General features: G+C 42.6%; 1 protein-coding gene across 6 annotated transcripts in view; it reads left to right on the plus strand.

Annotated features, from left to right (window-relative positions):
- Positions 1 to 16070, plus strand: part of setd5 (SET domain containing 5) — a 49408-nt gene that overhangs the window by 4476 nt on the left and 28862 nt on the right. The window contains exon 1 of one of the 6 annotated variants that reach the window (XM_036949951.1): positions 289 to 716. The exons of 1 other annotated variant lie outside the window; for it this stretch is intronic. In XM_036949951.1, the coding sequence (XP_036805846.1) occupies positions 685 to 716 (32 nt within the window). In that variant the 5' untranslated portion in view covers positions 289 to 684. Of the gene's footprint in view, positions 1 to 288; positions 717 to 16070 lie in introns of those variants that run through there. 4 more of the 6 variants (XM_036949950.1, XM_036949952.1, XM_036949953.1 and 1 more) reach the window with 4 other exon arrangements.

A 16070-nucleotide genomic window follows, 5' to 3' on the forward strand; every position in this document is an offset into this window, starting at 1 on the left:
AAGAGCAAAGAGAGAGAGTGGGGGGAAATTTGCTATTTTTTTTAGCTACCCCATTTGTATGCTGATGACACTTCGTTTCATTACATGGAGGGCAGGTGTGTCCATTGACATGGTAATGCAGTGGTGAGTTTCTGCTTATGCAGAGCACAGTCACTGTTTTGAATGTGTCATTATATGGCCAGTTGGACGGATTGAATTCATGGCTCAGAGAATTAATAAGAGAAGCTTGGTTGTGTCTGAGAGTCTGTGGTTTCACTTTAACTACCTCCTTGTTTGGTAGTGATTTGCAATGGCTTTCAGAAGTGTTTCTTCTACAAATAAATGTCCTGCAGTGGGGGGTGGAGTTCATGGATGAGGGTGTGCCCCCCCCCTGGATAATTTTTATAAATGACTGAAGCTCATTTAAAAATTATTAACATATTGGACTGTCCATTATTTGTGTGGGGCTAAAATGTTTGAATTTGTCCACCGCAGAGTTCATTTTCACTCTCCACTACGTGAGATTACGACACATTGCCAAGTTTACTTTCTTTGGATAGCCTAGCTCATGTGAAAATGGCTAACGTAGGCCTAACCAGCGAAATAAAAATAAAGGTTACAATAAGGGTATAGGCTACAACACAATTGTGGAAACAGGTGCTGCATGAGTGAAATCCCATGTTTGGAAGGACAACAGTGCGGTAGATGGATACACCGCCTACACAAAGTGCAAGCAGGTAGGCCTTTTTTGTTTAAGCTTATTCAGTGATCACATTAATTCAGGCTTTCGTTCATTAGACCATACGCAGGCCATTTAACGTGTAAACCGATGTGACTACTAAAAGTTTGAGTTGCCCACTAAATAAATGTAGCCTATTTTTGCCGTCTATATTAGATGGCAGTCGTAACTTGAATACGCCTCGAGAGGAACATTTATCTCACATAGATAACACAACAAGCCGCCTATATAGATAAAATATTCTACTATGGGGTTGTCAGTTTTTTTCTTCTTTTTGCTATTCTTTTAGAGTATTTTTTTCTCTTAATATTCCATATTTTTGGGACATGGTGGCAATGATTTTGGTGCAGCGCCACAGCTAAATGACTGCAGCGGAAACACTGGCTTTCAGTGAATCCATTATCTCTGCTTCTTTTATTAGGAGATTGTGGTTGCTGAGAGCAATCCTTTTTACTGACTGGACGATAGCAAGATTGTGGGTAGTACTGCACATGCTGGATATTGATTACTTTTGCAACATTGTTTCGCTCATGTCCATGCCAGTGAAGGTTGCCTGCATTTGAATATGTGTTTGTTTAAGGGTGTGTGTGTGTGACTGCCTGCTTATGTGACTCTTTCCCTCCCTCTTGCTATGTCTCTTGTTCCTTTGCTCGCTCTCTGTTTCTCTTGCTCTTTCTCTCTCTCTCTGCTCTTCGGCAGCTGCTCTGTGTTGTATTGCTGGCTCGTCTTGCACAATGGGGTTAAAAAAAAGTTGCTGTGACGCCTGGCTCTCTGGTGCCCTCTGATTGGCCCAGGCTCTCTGGAGTTGCTCCAATGGGGCTCGCCGATTCCTCAACCCAGCCATGGCACTGGGAGAGCAGTGTTGCAGAGGGCTCTGCTGGGTAATTCTGTTGTGTGGCGAGGAGCAAAGCTTCTTGGGAAAATAATGGAGGGGGAGGAGGAAGAGGCTGGGGGAAAAACAAGGCCAGGAGAAGCGGGCGAGTGAGCTACGTAATCATCTCACACTCTCTCCTCTCGTTCTTTCTTGCTTTCTCCTCACGCCCTCTCTCCCCTTCTCTCATGTTCTCTCTTCTCTTTGGTTTTCCGCCCTCATGCTCTGTCCTTCGCTCTGTTCTTTCTCTTTCGTTCTTTCTCTTTCCGTCTTGCTCTCCCACACAGGCAGTTTCTCCCTTCCTAGTTTTTATTTATTCATTATTTTTTTTCCACAAAAGGCTCTGATTAATGAAGAGACCTGTTGTGTATGGCAGAGGCAAGCTTTTCTTCTTCGGGGAAGAAGAGCTTGGCCATGTTCCCCTCTTATGTGGCAGGGACAATAAAACAAGCTCGAGGTCTGAGTACTGACACATTTGCCTTGGTCAGGTGAAACCATTGCGAAACCATATTTCTGACTTGTGTGTTTACACAAAGGGTGTTGTTGCACCGCAGAGAGCAAATGAGGAAGATGAAAGAAATCGGTGTCGGGCCGCTCAACACCTCCCTACCCACTGCAGCCTTGTGAAGGATACCTTTTTTCATTGCCCCTTTCCAGAGTTGCTACATGTCTCCCTCCCCCCTCCCAAAACGAGTTATGGTTGAATTGAAGGTTTGGCAGCAGTAGATGTGTGCACTCCGTCCTGACCACAATCATGCAATGGTCTGATTTTTGTTTTCACTCAGCCATGCTTACTTTATTAAATACTAAATGTTGTCGTTTTTGGTTCCTGTTTAAATCATTGTATTATTGTATTTCCTGGGCCCCGAACAGAATATACTTTCTGGGAAGCAGACACATGGGCTAAACCCAGGAGCTCCCAGGCATGTAAAATGGCCTCTCTGTGTTGTCTGCGATGCTGCCTCTAGCCTAGCGTTAGCATACGTATGTGTGTTGTGATGAACATCAGTGCGAGGTGGTGCAAGTGCTGACCCATGTGTGTGAGTGAGACACACACTCTCTCAGGGGGAAATTACACCCTCGACACCCAGGAAGCCAACGAGTTCAAACAAATGTAGCTAACACGTGCATTGTTGTTACAACAAATGTAAGAAAGTAACCGTCCTGTGATGAATGTCGACTGGACTCACATTGTACGGCTCTATTCACAGCTAAGCTAAGCCGATTTGTTAGCTTAGACCTCAGAACATCGAGAAGCAGACTTTTATTTATTCAATGAGCAGCTCTGATGTCTCAGTCTGACTAATACAAAGTGATAGGGCAGGCTGGGATATTGTGTACCCAAATAGACACCCCTTCCCTTCCTCCCTTTCCTCTGTTGCCCCAGTGGACAGTGGCTTGGTTTGTTTGCTCCCGAAACAGATGATTGATTTTGTGTACTGGCCCTTCTGTCGGCCTGCTCCCCCCCATCCTCCTATGGCACTCTCTCCCCCTTTGTTCTCCATTGTGTCCTTCTCATCCCCAGTCTGGTCCCGGTCCATTCAGACAGCTGGACATTGTTGTGTTAATGGAAGGCTGCAATGTGTTCCTCGCCGCCTGACCGCACGGCATGAGAACTGTCAGATCATGATGGCGGCATAATGATCTGACGACACGCCGGCTGACCAAAATTCGACTGGAAGTCGCGGTTTAGTCATTCTACTTTTTTGTAGTTTTTTTTGCTGGCTCGACGATGTGACGACACGTTAATATCGTGATATCAGATGTTGAAATATATCATTAACTAAAAAGGATACTGAAGTTGGGACTCATACCAGTTTGTTGGATTATTATCATGATAGCTCGTCTCTTAGTGGTATCCCATGTTTACTTTCAGGGGTTGCTTTTAGCAGGAGGCCAGCTGGTTTCCTATCTGATGCAGACGTTTTTTCTTGTGAGACCAGGAGACTGTCGATGTGGGGAATAATTGTGTTTTGCGTAGAGCAGACTGTTGTCACGTAATTGCGTTTTTTTTTTTTTTTGAGGGAGCAGCGGGTGGTGGAAATTAGATTCAAAGAGGGTAAGAGATGGAAGAGCCGATATAATGCAAACTGTACTTTCACTCCTGCCCTTATCCACCCCCCCCCCCCCCCCTACCCTTCTACCTGCTTCAAGAACCTTAGCCTCTCTTTTATTTTCTATTTTTCCAAAACAGAAAAATATGTAAACAAATTTCGCCTATCCTGTTAATTGACGATGCCCCCCGCAGCTCAAATGTGAAGCGCTCATCACAGTCCGTGTACAACACACGATTATAGAATCAGTCTCTGACGTCAGCGTGTGAATGTGTGCACAAGAGGAAACGAAAGAGGTATGAGTTTGGAAATATTTCTCATTGAGGCCTTAATTTCCTACTTGTTCCCCAGAAGATAGCTATTCACCTTTGATCAATGTTCTATCCTACTTCTCATCACCCACCACACATGTTCTGTCAATTCAGCCAGTACAATGTGAACCAGTAAGCTCCTTTGTCTTTGAGCCCATACCCTCAAACTAGACCTCAAGCATCGCTTGTCCTCTTTTTCTGATGCCAATCAGCCACAATTTAAAAATAACCCACAGTGAAACATGCTAGGCTGAAGCATCACGTCATTGAAGAATCGAAACGTGAGACTAGCTTTTCTGAACCACTTTGTCCACTTCAAGTGTATTTCTCTTACGTTCTGCGGGGGTTAATGAGGCTTGCGTTGTGCTAGGGCTATGGTCTTCTATTACGCTAAAGGTTTCTGGTGGGCACTCACAAACATTTTGCTAACAGAATACTTGTGCGGCACTCACATTACCAAGGTACTGTATCCCTTTTGGAGTTTTTGCATGTAAGCTAGCATGTTTTTCAATCCAACGAGCCCATGAGGTTTCCTTCTGTCCGGTCTGTACTAGTGATGCACCGGTATGACATTATTGTCTGATACCGATATTCAATATTTTCATTGACAAAAAAAAGGTACGATAACCGATATTTAAACAATTTAGCTGACTTTATTTTAAGCATTCCAGTCATTAAATAGTTAACACACACACAAACGTTGTTTTGTTGGCATTTACGTATGTCCCCATTTATCAGTAAAACATAATCAAAACCTATTTCTTTCACTTACTTGCTGTGCTGTTTTGTTGTTCACTTTGTTCAGTCTCAACCAGGATTTCATCATACATGTCAATCAGTGAAGTCTGTCCGTGGCCTCCCTTCCTTGGTGCGCACTGTCACTGTGTCCGTTTCCATCTTGTCCAGCTCTGTCTGTAACATTTTACATAAACCCTGTTTCTTGTCTGCACTGAAGTAGCAGTCCTTCTACCTAGCATTGAGCATGGTGGCGACACAGAGGCTCAGAGAGAATGCCACCAAATCGCATGTTCACAGCCTCTTGTAGAGTACTTTTTTTTAACCCCACAATGTGTCAGCAGTTTTGTTGAGCAGGCATTTCAATGCCATGACAGTGTATCAAGTCTGCTGCAGACACACTTGAGCTTATTTCTCGAGTCAGTTGTTCGAATGGAGCTAGGAGTGTGTTCATGTTTCAAACATGTTTTCTAATGCCATTGAAATGGCAGCAGCGGTATGAGAACCAGCACATTCTTGAGCATGCAATATGGCTTTCCTCAGTACGAAATCCTCGTCGACCCACTGTGCTGTCAGACTCTGCATGCTCATGGGGCTGACATCGCTTGTCCAAATGTCAGTTGTGAAGCTAATAGAAGTGACACTCATATATGTGCATTTCAACAATACTGTCTAACTCCGGTAGGGCAACATCTTAAAAATAGCACCTACTTAGTAATGTGTACCGTGGCTCGAAGTGCTTGGCTAGTCGGTGAAAGCCAACATAATCTACAACAGAGAACGGTTGATTGTCAAGGGCAATGAATTCTATCTTGGTGTTCATGGATTTCGCCTTTGTCTCGCTGAAAATTTCTTGCCACTTCAAATGACTGCTCGACTTGAACTTGTTTACTTGTTGAAACTGTGCGCTTAGTATTTTTCCGATTTTGTTCTGTGTAGCGCTGTATTTTTTTTGTGCAGTCATTACATCTACCGAAGTTATTATAGGTATGCACGTCAGCTTTGACATCGGTTTTGCACATTGGCTTTTAAACTAGACATCGGGCCGACGTTGGCATTTTTAGCTCATATCAGCCTTTTCCGATATGTTCACCAATATATCGTGCATCCCTAGTCTGTACGGTAATGTGAGTGCGGTATTGCAGAATACGCACAGCCATTGCAGTGTGGTTTCGGGGTGACCAAGGGTTGGTGTAGGCTAATCTTTGGCGGCCAAACATGGGAATGACTTGACGCGGTGTGTCTCTGATGTGTAGGCCTACTACTCCGTGCTAGTAACAAATTATTTCTGTGCGACAGACGTAGGCCTAGCCTAATTTTCCCTATGCAAATGCTTTCAACGAATGCCACAGTAAATAAGAAAATGTTCGGGTATACATTTTTTTTCTTCCCCGGGGCCAGCCAAGGTTTGGAAGCTGAAGTCTACACCCCTCCGTCCGTTATTGGTCAACTAAGTTTTTGTCCTTCAACAAGAGATGACTCGTTTTCATTGAGAATACTGCACCGAACATCTTAGAAGTAAAATTGCACGACTAAGATCTCCTCGGCAAAAACAAACATTTATGGCAGATTTCTTGCGTTAGTTTCCTGCATTAATTTTCAGTATACTGGCTACGGCGTCTCAAAATGGACAAACAGTACTATTGCCTCTTTTCCCGTTTTTCAAGCGAAGGTCTTTTAAAAGGAATATGCAAGCACACTCGTTTGGTTCGCCTGGCCGCCAGCTGGCCTGGCCTGGCCGCCAGCTGAAATGAGGCATGCTGACGCCTTTACTCCGCCCTGCTACACTGTAGCTAGGTGTGTGTACACATCCTGGTTTCTCTCTCCCTTCTTGTGATGCCATACATGCACTATCCCTCCAGGGACACACGATACAAGTATGTGTGTGTGTGTAGCTTAACTGTCTGGAGAGTGAAATAAAAGAGCGAGGCAGTCAGTGAGGGACAGGCAGGGAAGAGCGGAAGCAGGATAGGGAGGGAGAAAGTATTCTCTCTGCTGTTCATTTTGTGTCCCCCTTAAACTCCTCTCCAAAATGGCCTCTTCTAGTGAAGTTTAAAGACTTTGAGGCCATTGGTAATTTGAGCCTGGAATTCAAGGCTAGGGGGAGCGAACAAGGGAATGAGGGAGAGGTAGGTAAAGAGGCCTTTTCTTTCCCCTTTTGGAATTTACCTCTCAGTTCACCGTCTGGTTGTTTTGGAACAAGGTCCAATCGTGAACTCCTTTTGAGGCCTCACAGGGAACCGGCTATTTCTGTCCAAATAAATAGTACAGCTCTCTCGCTTCTAACAGTCAAGTTGTTTTTAATAAGCACTTCTCTCTATGGCACGGTGGCCGTAGATTTTATTTTACCAGGTAAGAACCATTTGAGGTTAGAAACCTGTTTTACAAAGGTGACCTGGCAAGAAGGCAAAACAGGGAAATGATGGTGTGTACTTTTTTACAGGAATACAAATACATACATAAGTCTGTCACAAGTTACAACCCTGGCCCAGCGTTGTCCGGGTTAGGGGAGGGTTTTTCCCGGGGGAGCTCTGCGTGGCTCATTGCGCTCTAGCGACTCCTTGTGGCTGGCTAGGCGCCAGCAGGCTGACTTAGGTCATCGGTTGGTGTTTCCTCCTAAACATTGGTGTGGCTTGTTTCCCGGTTACCCGGGTGGGTTGTAATGTCGTGAAAACCAATGTATAAAATATGTACAGATCAAATGTTTGCACACCTGCTCATTCAAGTGTTTTTTTTTAACTTAAAAAAAATAATATTTTCTACATTGTAGAATAATATTGAAGACATCAACTATTAAATAACACATGGAACCATGTAGTAACCAAAAAAGGATTAAACAAATCAAAATATATTTTATATTTGAGTTTCTTCAAAGTAGCCACCCATTGCCTTGATGACAGCTTTGCACTCTATTGGCATTCTCTCAACCATTTTCTCACGTGGAATACTTTTCCAACAGTCTTGAAGGAGTTCCCACATATGCTGAGGACCTGTTGGCTGCTTTTCCTTCACTCTGCCATCCCAAAACATCTCAACTGGTTTGAGGTCGGGTGATTGTGAAGACCAGGTCATCTGATGCAACACTCCATCACTCTCCTCCTTGGTCAAATAGCCCTTATACCGCCTGGAGGTGTGTTTTGGCTCATTGTCCTGTTGAAAAACAAATGATAGAATATTGCTGCTGTGTTAGCCATGCTGGTTAAGTGTGCCTTGAATTCTAAATAAATCAGACGGTGTCACCAGAAAAGCACACCCACACATCACACCTCCTACATTCTTCACGGTGGGAACCACACATGCGGAGTTCATGCGTTCACCTACTCTGCGTCTCACAAATACAAGGCGGTTGGAACCAAAAATCTAAAATTTGGACTAATCAGACCAATGGACAGATTTTCACCGGTCTAATGTCCATTGCTTGTGTTTCTTGGCCCAAGCAAGTTTCTTCTTATTATTGGTGTCCTTTTAGTAGTAGTTTCTTTCCAGCATTTCGACCATGAATGCCTGATTCACGTAGTCTCTTCTGAACAGTTGATGTGTATGTTATTTGAACTCTAATGAACATATCCTCTGCAGCAGAGGTAACTCTGGGTCTTCCTTTCCTGTGGTGGTCCTCATGAGAGCCAGTTTCATAGTGCTTGATGGTTTTTGCGACCTCACTTTGAAGAAACTTTCAATATATTTCAAATTTTCCCTATTGACTGACCTTCATGTCTTAAAGTAATGAACTGTCGTTTCTCTTTGCTTATTTGAGCTGTTCTTATGGACTTGATCTTTTACCAAATAGGGCGATCTTCTGTATACCACCCCTACCTTGTCACAACACAAATTATTTGCTCAAACGCATTAAGGAAAGAAATTCCACAAATTCACTTTTTTAACAAGGCACACCTGTTTAGATTTATTCCAGGTGACTACCTCATGAAGCTGGTCGAGAGAATGCCAGGAGTGTGCAAAGTTTTTGTCAAGGCAAAGGGTGGCTACTTTGAAGAATCTCAACTATAACATCTTTTTTGATTAGTTTAATACTTATTTTTTATTTTTTGGTTACTACATATTTCATAGTTTTTATGTCTTCACTATAATTCTTCAATGTAGAAAATTGTCCAAATAAAGACTCATTCAATGACTTGAATGAGTAGGTGTGCCAACCTTTGACTGGTACTGTATATACGGCTGGGCTTTTCTGACTATAGTCTACTTGTTATAGATGAGCATTTTATCTCAAAGAAAAGTTACTAAATGGTCCCTCACATTTAAAGAGGAATTCAACTCGGGAAGTGTAAAATTGGCATGTTGATCTGTACCTTAAACGCTTTGTATATTATTCCTTCATATCAAACCTAACACTAGGCTTGAATCTACAACAACATATATTATAATTTTTTAGAAAACATTTCGAGGACCAAACCATTCCACGGTCGTCTATGGATTTCCGTCAGAAAGTTCCACTCTAATCAAGAGACAGTTATCGCTGTCCACCTAGAAATAAACTTTGGGCAGCAGAGTTAGCCGACCTTGACGTTAGTGGAGGCAGCTAGGCCATTAGCTAACCCATTGTTGTGGCTAGATGCTGGTAACTAGGCACTGGGAACGCATGCAAGCTAGCTTTAAACGTAGCTAAGGGCCCAGTTCAGAAATGCCATGCATCTCAGTACTTTTACTAGGCTACCCATTACTGGATACACCACTACAGTTGAACAATGACTTGAGCTTTATACAAGAGTGGATCAAGGTCTGTGTAGTGCGGAAGAATGATTTTGTTGGAAGCCTTAAAAGCCACACCCTTGTGACTGTGTGTACACATGTGCATGTTTTGAATGCGTTCATGTCTGTGTGAGAGTCAGTCAGTGCGTGTGGGTGACCTTAAGGTGACCTTGCTCTAAGCCAAATCCTCTCTCTCTCTCTGCTGCTGCTGGGATCACACGCTCCCAGGGCTGCTGCTTCTTTCTGCAGCCACAGTCTGCTCTGCTTCCTGGCTATCCTGCGAGGTGGCTGGGCGGATGAGACGGGGGAGTGTGGGTCAGTGTTCCAGCGTCTGCGTAGTCGTGGAGTGTGGATCACATGACCGGCTGCCCAGCCTAATTCTGGATGACTCACCCCCTAGTAATGTCTGTCTGGGCAAACACTGCCCCCGCTGGTTGTCCTTGGTACTGTTCCTGGTGAGTGGAGAGGGAGGCTGCTGTAGGGGTGGGGTGGTGGTGACTGAGGAATCTGGCGCTTGTTTTTCTCCACATTGGAAAGCACTACTGGCCTTGGGCAGTGGAAGCCTTTGTATGGAAGGGAATGTCTGCATCCCAAATAGTACCCTATTCCTTATTTAGTGCACTACATTTTACTTTTACATATTGACCCTCTTATCCAGAGCGTACAGTCAGACCTGTAGGGCTCTGGTCAAAAATAGTGCACTATATTTGGGATGCGGAAAGTCAGTCCCTGACTGTCATTGCCATTACAAGTCCGATCTAGGTGTAGCAGTGCCGCCAACCTGGCCTGCACACAACCCCATGTCATGGACGACAGCATGACTCAGCATGGTGTTTGTGTAATGTGAGGTATTATAGGTGGCTCTTTGACGTGGCCCCTTGTGCCGTACCATGCACTAGTTACATGTGGATGTGTAACTGTGTGTGGGGGGGTGGCAACAAATGCCATAGAAAGGTACTTGAAATGGACACTTCCTGATTTGAGTATGAAACACTCTTTTGCTATGAAGCTGTGAAATATCCGACGTTAGTTGACATTGAAATTGCTATTGCCAGAACAAACTGAGATTTGCTCTGGCATTTCTCACATAGAAACTTAATTGGGAAGAAGGATGTTTGATATGCTTTTTACATTTGTACCTATACATTCTGCCTGCAAGACCCTGTGCAGACAAATTCCAGCGTGATGTAGATGGCATTTGCACTCAAAATGAGATGCAAAATGTTTCACAGAATTGACTTATCAGGCATGAATGAAAATGTGAATGTGTAGATTTGCAGAACCCTATAGGGGAAGTGTATACACTTCAGTGTTATTCTGTAACGGAACAGCAAAACTTTCGTTATGGATGTGACAGAAATGGACATGCATCTTTGCGAGAAGGGACACAACGGCAAATGTCCGAATCTCAATTCTCTGAATAGCCACTTTGAAAGTAAGGCTTGGCTACACTAAAACAACCACAATGAAAATGCAGCAATTGTCATATACTTTAGAGAGGAACATTTACCGGTATGGATATGACATTCGTTATGGTTGTGACTCTGTAAAAGGAGTGTTTTTGTATATTAATTATTTCTTCACCAAACTTAATTATAATACTTGTATAATTTGAAAATGCAGTGCACCTCCAAAGAACCAAGAAATCTCCAGTGTCTTGAATAGTTATTGCATAGGCTTTCAAAGGGCGCTCGTGGGTCCCGTCTTAACAACCAGAAATGCACAAATGTGCTTTATTTGAAAATCTCTGTTTTCATTGCGAATTACTGCTGCATACCTCCAATTATTATATAAATATTTTACATTTCGTAACACTAGAGGAGAATGTTGTTATGGATGTGACATTCTGCGTTAGGGATGTGACATTCTGCGTTAGTGATGTGACATTCTGCGTTAGGGATGAGACACGGTCCCAAAAGATGACACTGCACTCCGTTTCAAAAATGTACAACGTTTTTGTCATTTCATTCTAGGTCATCAATGACAAATGTTTTATATTAAATTATTATTAGCAATCCACCTGAGTAACTGAATAAACATACAAAAACTCAATTCAGTGCTTTCATTAAAAAATTTATTAGCTCATGCTTTGTATTAATCTCTCACCCTATAATCTGCCCGCAAAGACTCTATAAAATGGTATCTCCTCCCCTTGTTGTCCTCAAAAGGAGACAGGGAATGGACAACTTGACCTGCAGCCACCCAAGCCTTTTCGTCCTTGGCTGGCGAGATGTACACAAATCCAGTGTGGTCGTTTCTCCTCAAGAACTGCATTTCAACAGCATCAGTCAGTCTTTATCTGTTACCAGTCTCACAAACTGCTTGTATATACACTGAGTTTACCAAATATTATGAACACCTTCCTAATTAAGCTGCAACCCCTGCTTTTGCCCTCAGAACAGCCTGAATTCATCAGTGCTTGGACTCTACAAGGTTTCGAAAGCGTTCCACATGGATGCTGGTCCATGTTGACTCCAATGCTGCCCACAGTTGTCAAATTGGCTGGATGTCCTTTGGGTAGTGGATAATTCTTGATACACACAGAAAACTGTTGCGCATGAAAAGCCCAGCAGCATTACAGTTCTTGACACAAACCGGTGCTCTTGGCACCTACTACCATACCCTGTTCAAAGGGACTTATATTTTTTGGTCTTTCCCGTTCACCCTCTGAATGCCACATACATAATCCATGTCTCAATTTTCTCAAGTCTTAAAAATATATATTTTTTTAACCTGTCTCCTCCCATTCATCTACACTGATTTTAAGTGGATTTAACAAGTGAAATCAATAAGGGATCATGGCTTTCACTTGGATTCACCTGGTCATGTAAAGAGCAGGTGTTCTGAATGTCTTGTAGACTCCGTGTATATCTCTAACCCCCCTAGACTCAGGGATTGATACACCCATTTCATTCCCTTGTTTATTTGAGCTAGCTGGACTCATTCCTCCCTTACCTCTACTATATCTTGACACGTCATTATGTTGTCTTTCCTATGAAGGGTTAAACGTCTTAAATTTTGTTATGTGAAATGGTTAAAATATACTTTTCATTGATTTATAACCTACCAATGGCACGGGTTTGCACTTTCGTAGACCTTTCTTGTCAGATTGTAAATCACCTCAGGCCTGCCAGCTGCAGTTCACAAGCTGGACTTTTAAGACCATAATTATAAAACCACTAATTTTTCCTTTATATAATAATAATAATTGATTTCATTATCATTAGTAGGCTTCGTATAGTAGCCTTGTATAACCACCATCAGGCTGTAAGAGCGCATCCTGTTTAGTCTTAAAACCGTAACTTACTAAGGCCTATTTCAATATTTTTTTATATAGGCTACCATATCAATCAATCATTTATTTGTTCAGGTCTTTCATAGCATACGAGTCATTCATGATTTGAAATGCAATCAAGCATTTTAGTTTTAAAATAAAATAACAAAGCAAAAATTGAATAATTATCGTTAACAATAAATAGGGCAACCATTCCATTTCGGAAATTGCGTTCACAAATGAATGTGACTGTTTTTAGTATGTGCTGTAATAAAGGCTTTACAAAAAAACGTGACTTTTTGGTATTACTATAATTTATGTAGAGTCCACCTGTGGTAAATTAAATATATTGGACATGATTTGAAAAGGCACACCTGTCTATATAAGGTCCCACAGCTGACCGTGCATGTCAGCAAAAACCAAGCCATGAGGTCGACGGAATTGTCCGTAGAGCTTCGAGACAAGTTTGTGTCGAAGCACAGATCTGGGGAAGGGTACCAAAAAAACTCTGCAGCTTTTGAAGGTTCCCAAGAACACAGTGGCCTCCATCATTCTTAAATGGAAGGAGTTTGGAACCACAAAGACTTCCTAGGGATGGCCGCCCGGCCAAACTGAGCAATCGGGGGGGGGAAAGGTCCTTGGTCAGGGAGGTGACCAAGAACCCGATGGTCACTCTGACAGAGCTGCAGAGTTCCTCTGTGGAGATGAGAGAAACTTCCAGTAGGACAATCATCTCTGCAGTACTCCAACTATTATGTCTTTATGGTAGAGTGGCCAGACGGAAGCCACTCCGCAGTAAAAGGCACATGACAGGCCGCTTGGAGTTTGCCAAAAGACTCAGACCATGAGAAACAAGATTCTCTGGTCTGATGAAATCAAGATTGAGACCTTTGGCCTGAATGCCAAGCTTCACGTCTGGAGGAAACACGGCACCATCCCTACGGTGAAGCATGGTGGGGACAGCATCATGCTGTGGGGATGTTTTTCAGGGAATGGGAGACTAGTCAGGATTGGAGAAAAATACAGAGATCCTTGATGAAAACCTGCTCCAGAGTGCTCTGGACCTCAGACTTGGGCAAAAGTTCACCTTCCAACAGGACAACGACCCTAAGCACACAGTCAAGACAACGCAGGAGGGGGCTTCGGGACAAGTCTCAATGTCCTTAAGTGCCCTAGCCAGAGGCCAGACTTGAACCCTCTCATACATCTCTGAAGAGACGCTCCCCATCCAACCTGACGCAGCTTGTGAGGATCTGCACAGAAGAATGGGAGAAACGCTCCAAATAGAGGTGTGCCAAGTTTGTAACGTCATACCCAAGAAGACTCAGGGCTGTATTCGCTGCCATAGGTTCTTCAACAAAGTACTGAGTAAAGGGTCTGAATACTTTAAAAAAACATTTTTATGCATTTGCTAAAAAATTCTAGCTTGTTTTTGCTTTGTCATTATGGGGTATTGTGTGTAGATTGAAGGGACAAAAACAATGTAATAACCTTTTAGAATAAGGCTAATGTAACAGTGAGAAAAATCAAGTGGTCTGAATGCTTTCCTAATGCACTTAAAGAGAGCAAGGGAATAGGAAATGTTTTTCCTAAACAAATGAGGTGTTTTGGTAACAACTTAAGTCAGAAATGGCTGTAATTATGTTAAAGCTTCAGCAACACGGACAGCGCTATACACACTTTTGATGTTCTGTGGTGGTCGCTGCAGCAGGGAGTAGAGCGAGAGACAACGGATGCTAGTTACAGTCACGCCCAGCGCAGCAAGTCTGAGCCAGGACCAGCCTCCATCTAGTCATTTGTGTCATAATTATTTTGTCAAACAGTTTGCTTAAGGCATCAGACAACGTCAGTGTGTATAGTTGAATTGATTAAAACACACAGGATGTGTCTATATAGGGATAAATAAACGTTTAAAAATGCCAACCCATCGATTGGTCGAAAGAATGCTCTTGTTCGACGAAGATCGTTTTTTGGGTGGCGGGGCAGCAGCCCTAGTTTGAGTAAACTCATGCTTCCTACCCTTTAATACTCTACACGTACATCACGTTTTAAGGGCGGGCTCTCTGGTACTTTTGAAAATATGACATTTTATTAAAAGAAATTGATATATGTAATTAACCAATCATAGCCCTCATCTAAGATTGCAAATCACCAGCAAAGAGTTCCGTTTGAATCCATTTTTCCATTCACTGTGTTGGTGGTGCTAGGGATGTGACTGTTTTGGAATTTGAGTTTATGATAATTGGCCAGGCCAATGTACAAAGTCACCGACATAACCGGCGGTCATAAAAGGGAAGGTCACAATTCTGTACACTTGTTGGATATGCTTCTTAATAAAACCTAGTTGGAGAAAAGCCATTACACTTTGTTATTACCATTCAGGTTATTACTTGTAAATATTAAGATATGCCAGGTTGGAGAGGATCTGTCGCATTTTTATATTAAGAGTCAAAATAAAGATATGCTTACCCGTTCTGCATATAATTGTTTTTCATACAGATCCGATTTCGACGCACAATACCATTCAAACGAAGTCTGGTGGGTTCTCTCCCACTTTGTCCCGCAAAATATTTGCATTACGTCACACCCTGTTGCTGTGGTCATTCGATGGCATTGGCATGTTCGTCAGAGAGGACGTTGTAATGAGATGAGAATCAAACACTACTGTCATGATTTAAAGGGATGGATTCCAGACAGGCTACTTTAGGAATTGTTCTGAATGGACGTATAGAGATTCGGCGAACTCACACGCGCACACCCCAGTAAAAGCACCCATCAATCAAAGCTACGAGCATACGCCAGACACAAGCACATATTTCTCCTTTCCTTAAAACGTATTAAAAAAAACCTAGGCTTTCCGAAAGTAGGCTATAAGATAATGATTTGACAAGGAAAGTATGTGGGGTACAGCTATGCTATAATGTGAAGATGAAATTTAGTCATTTAAAATGGAAACAAACACATGCAATATGCCCATAACCTATTTATCAGCAACGCTGATTATCGAGGGGGGGGTGTTGGAAAGATTTTTCAAATAATGTGAGGAAGTATTATCATTTGAATGGATGTAAAAAAAATATATATATATTTTCTAAAAATACTTACTTGATATACTTTGAGGTGAAGGAAAACATTACTGAGAAGCCCAGCTTGTTATTGGTGGACATGATGAGTTAAGACAATCAGACATCCCCCAAATGGGCACTTTCCTATATTTGACATTTGCGAGAAGCAGGCAAGGTACTTCTATGCGTGCTCAAGCGCACGCACCATCAACATTTGACAGGACAGAGAAACCAGACAGATGCTCACATGGAACACACAAATGATGGTTTGTTATGAACCCAAAGTCATTTCTCACAAGTGTAGCAGGTTGTGAACTCTGCAAACAACGTTAGCA

Source organism: Oncorhynchus mykiss, chromosome 17 (genome assembly GCF_013265735.2).
Source record: "Oncorhynchus mykiss isolate Arlee chromosome 17, USDA_OmykA_1.1, whole genome shotgun sequence".
Classification (NCBI taxonomy): domain Eukaryota; kingdom Metazoa; phylum Chordata; class Actinopteri; order Salmoniformes; family Salmonidae; genus Oncorhynchus; species Oncorhynchus mykiss.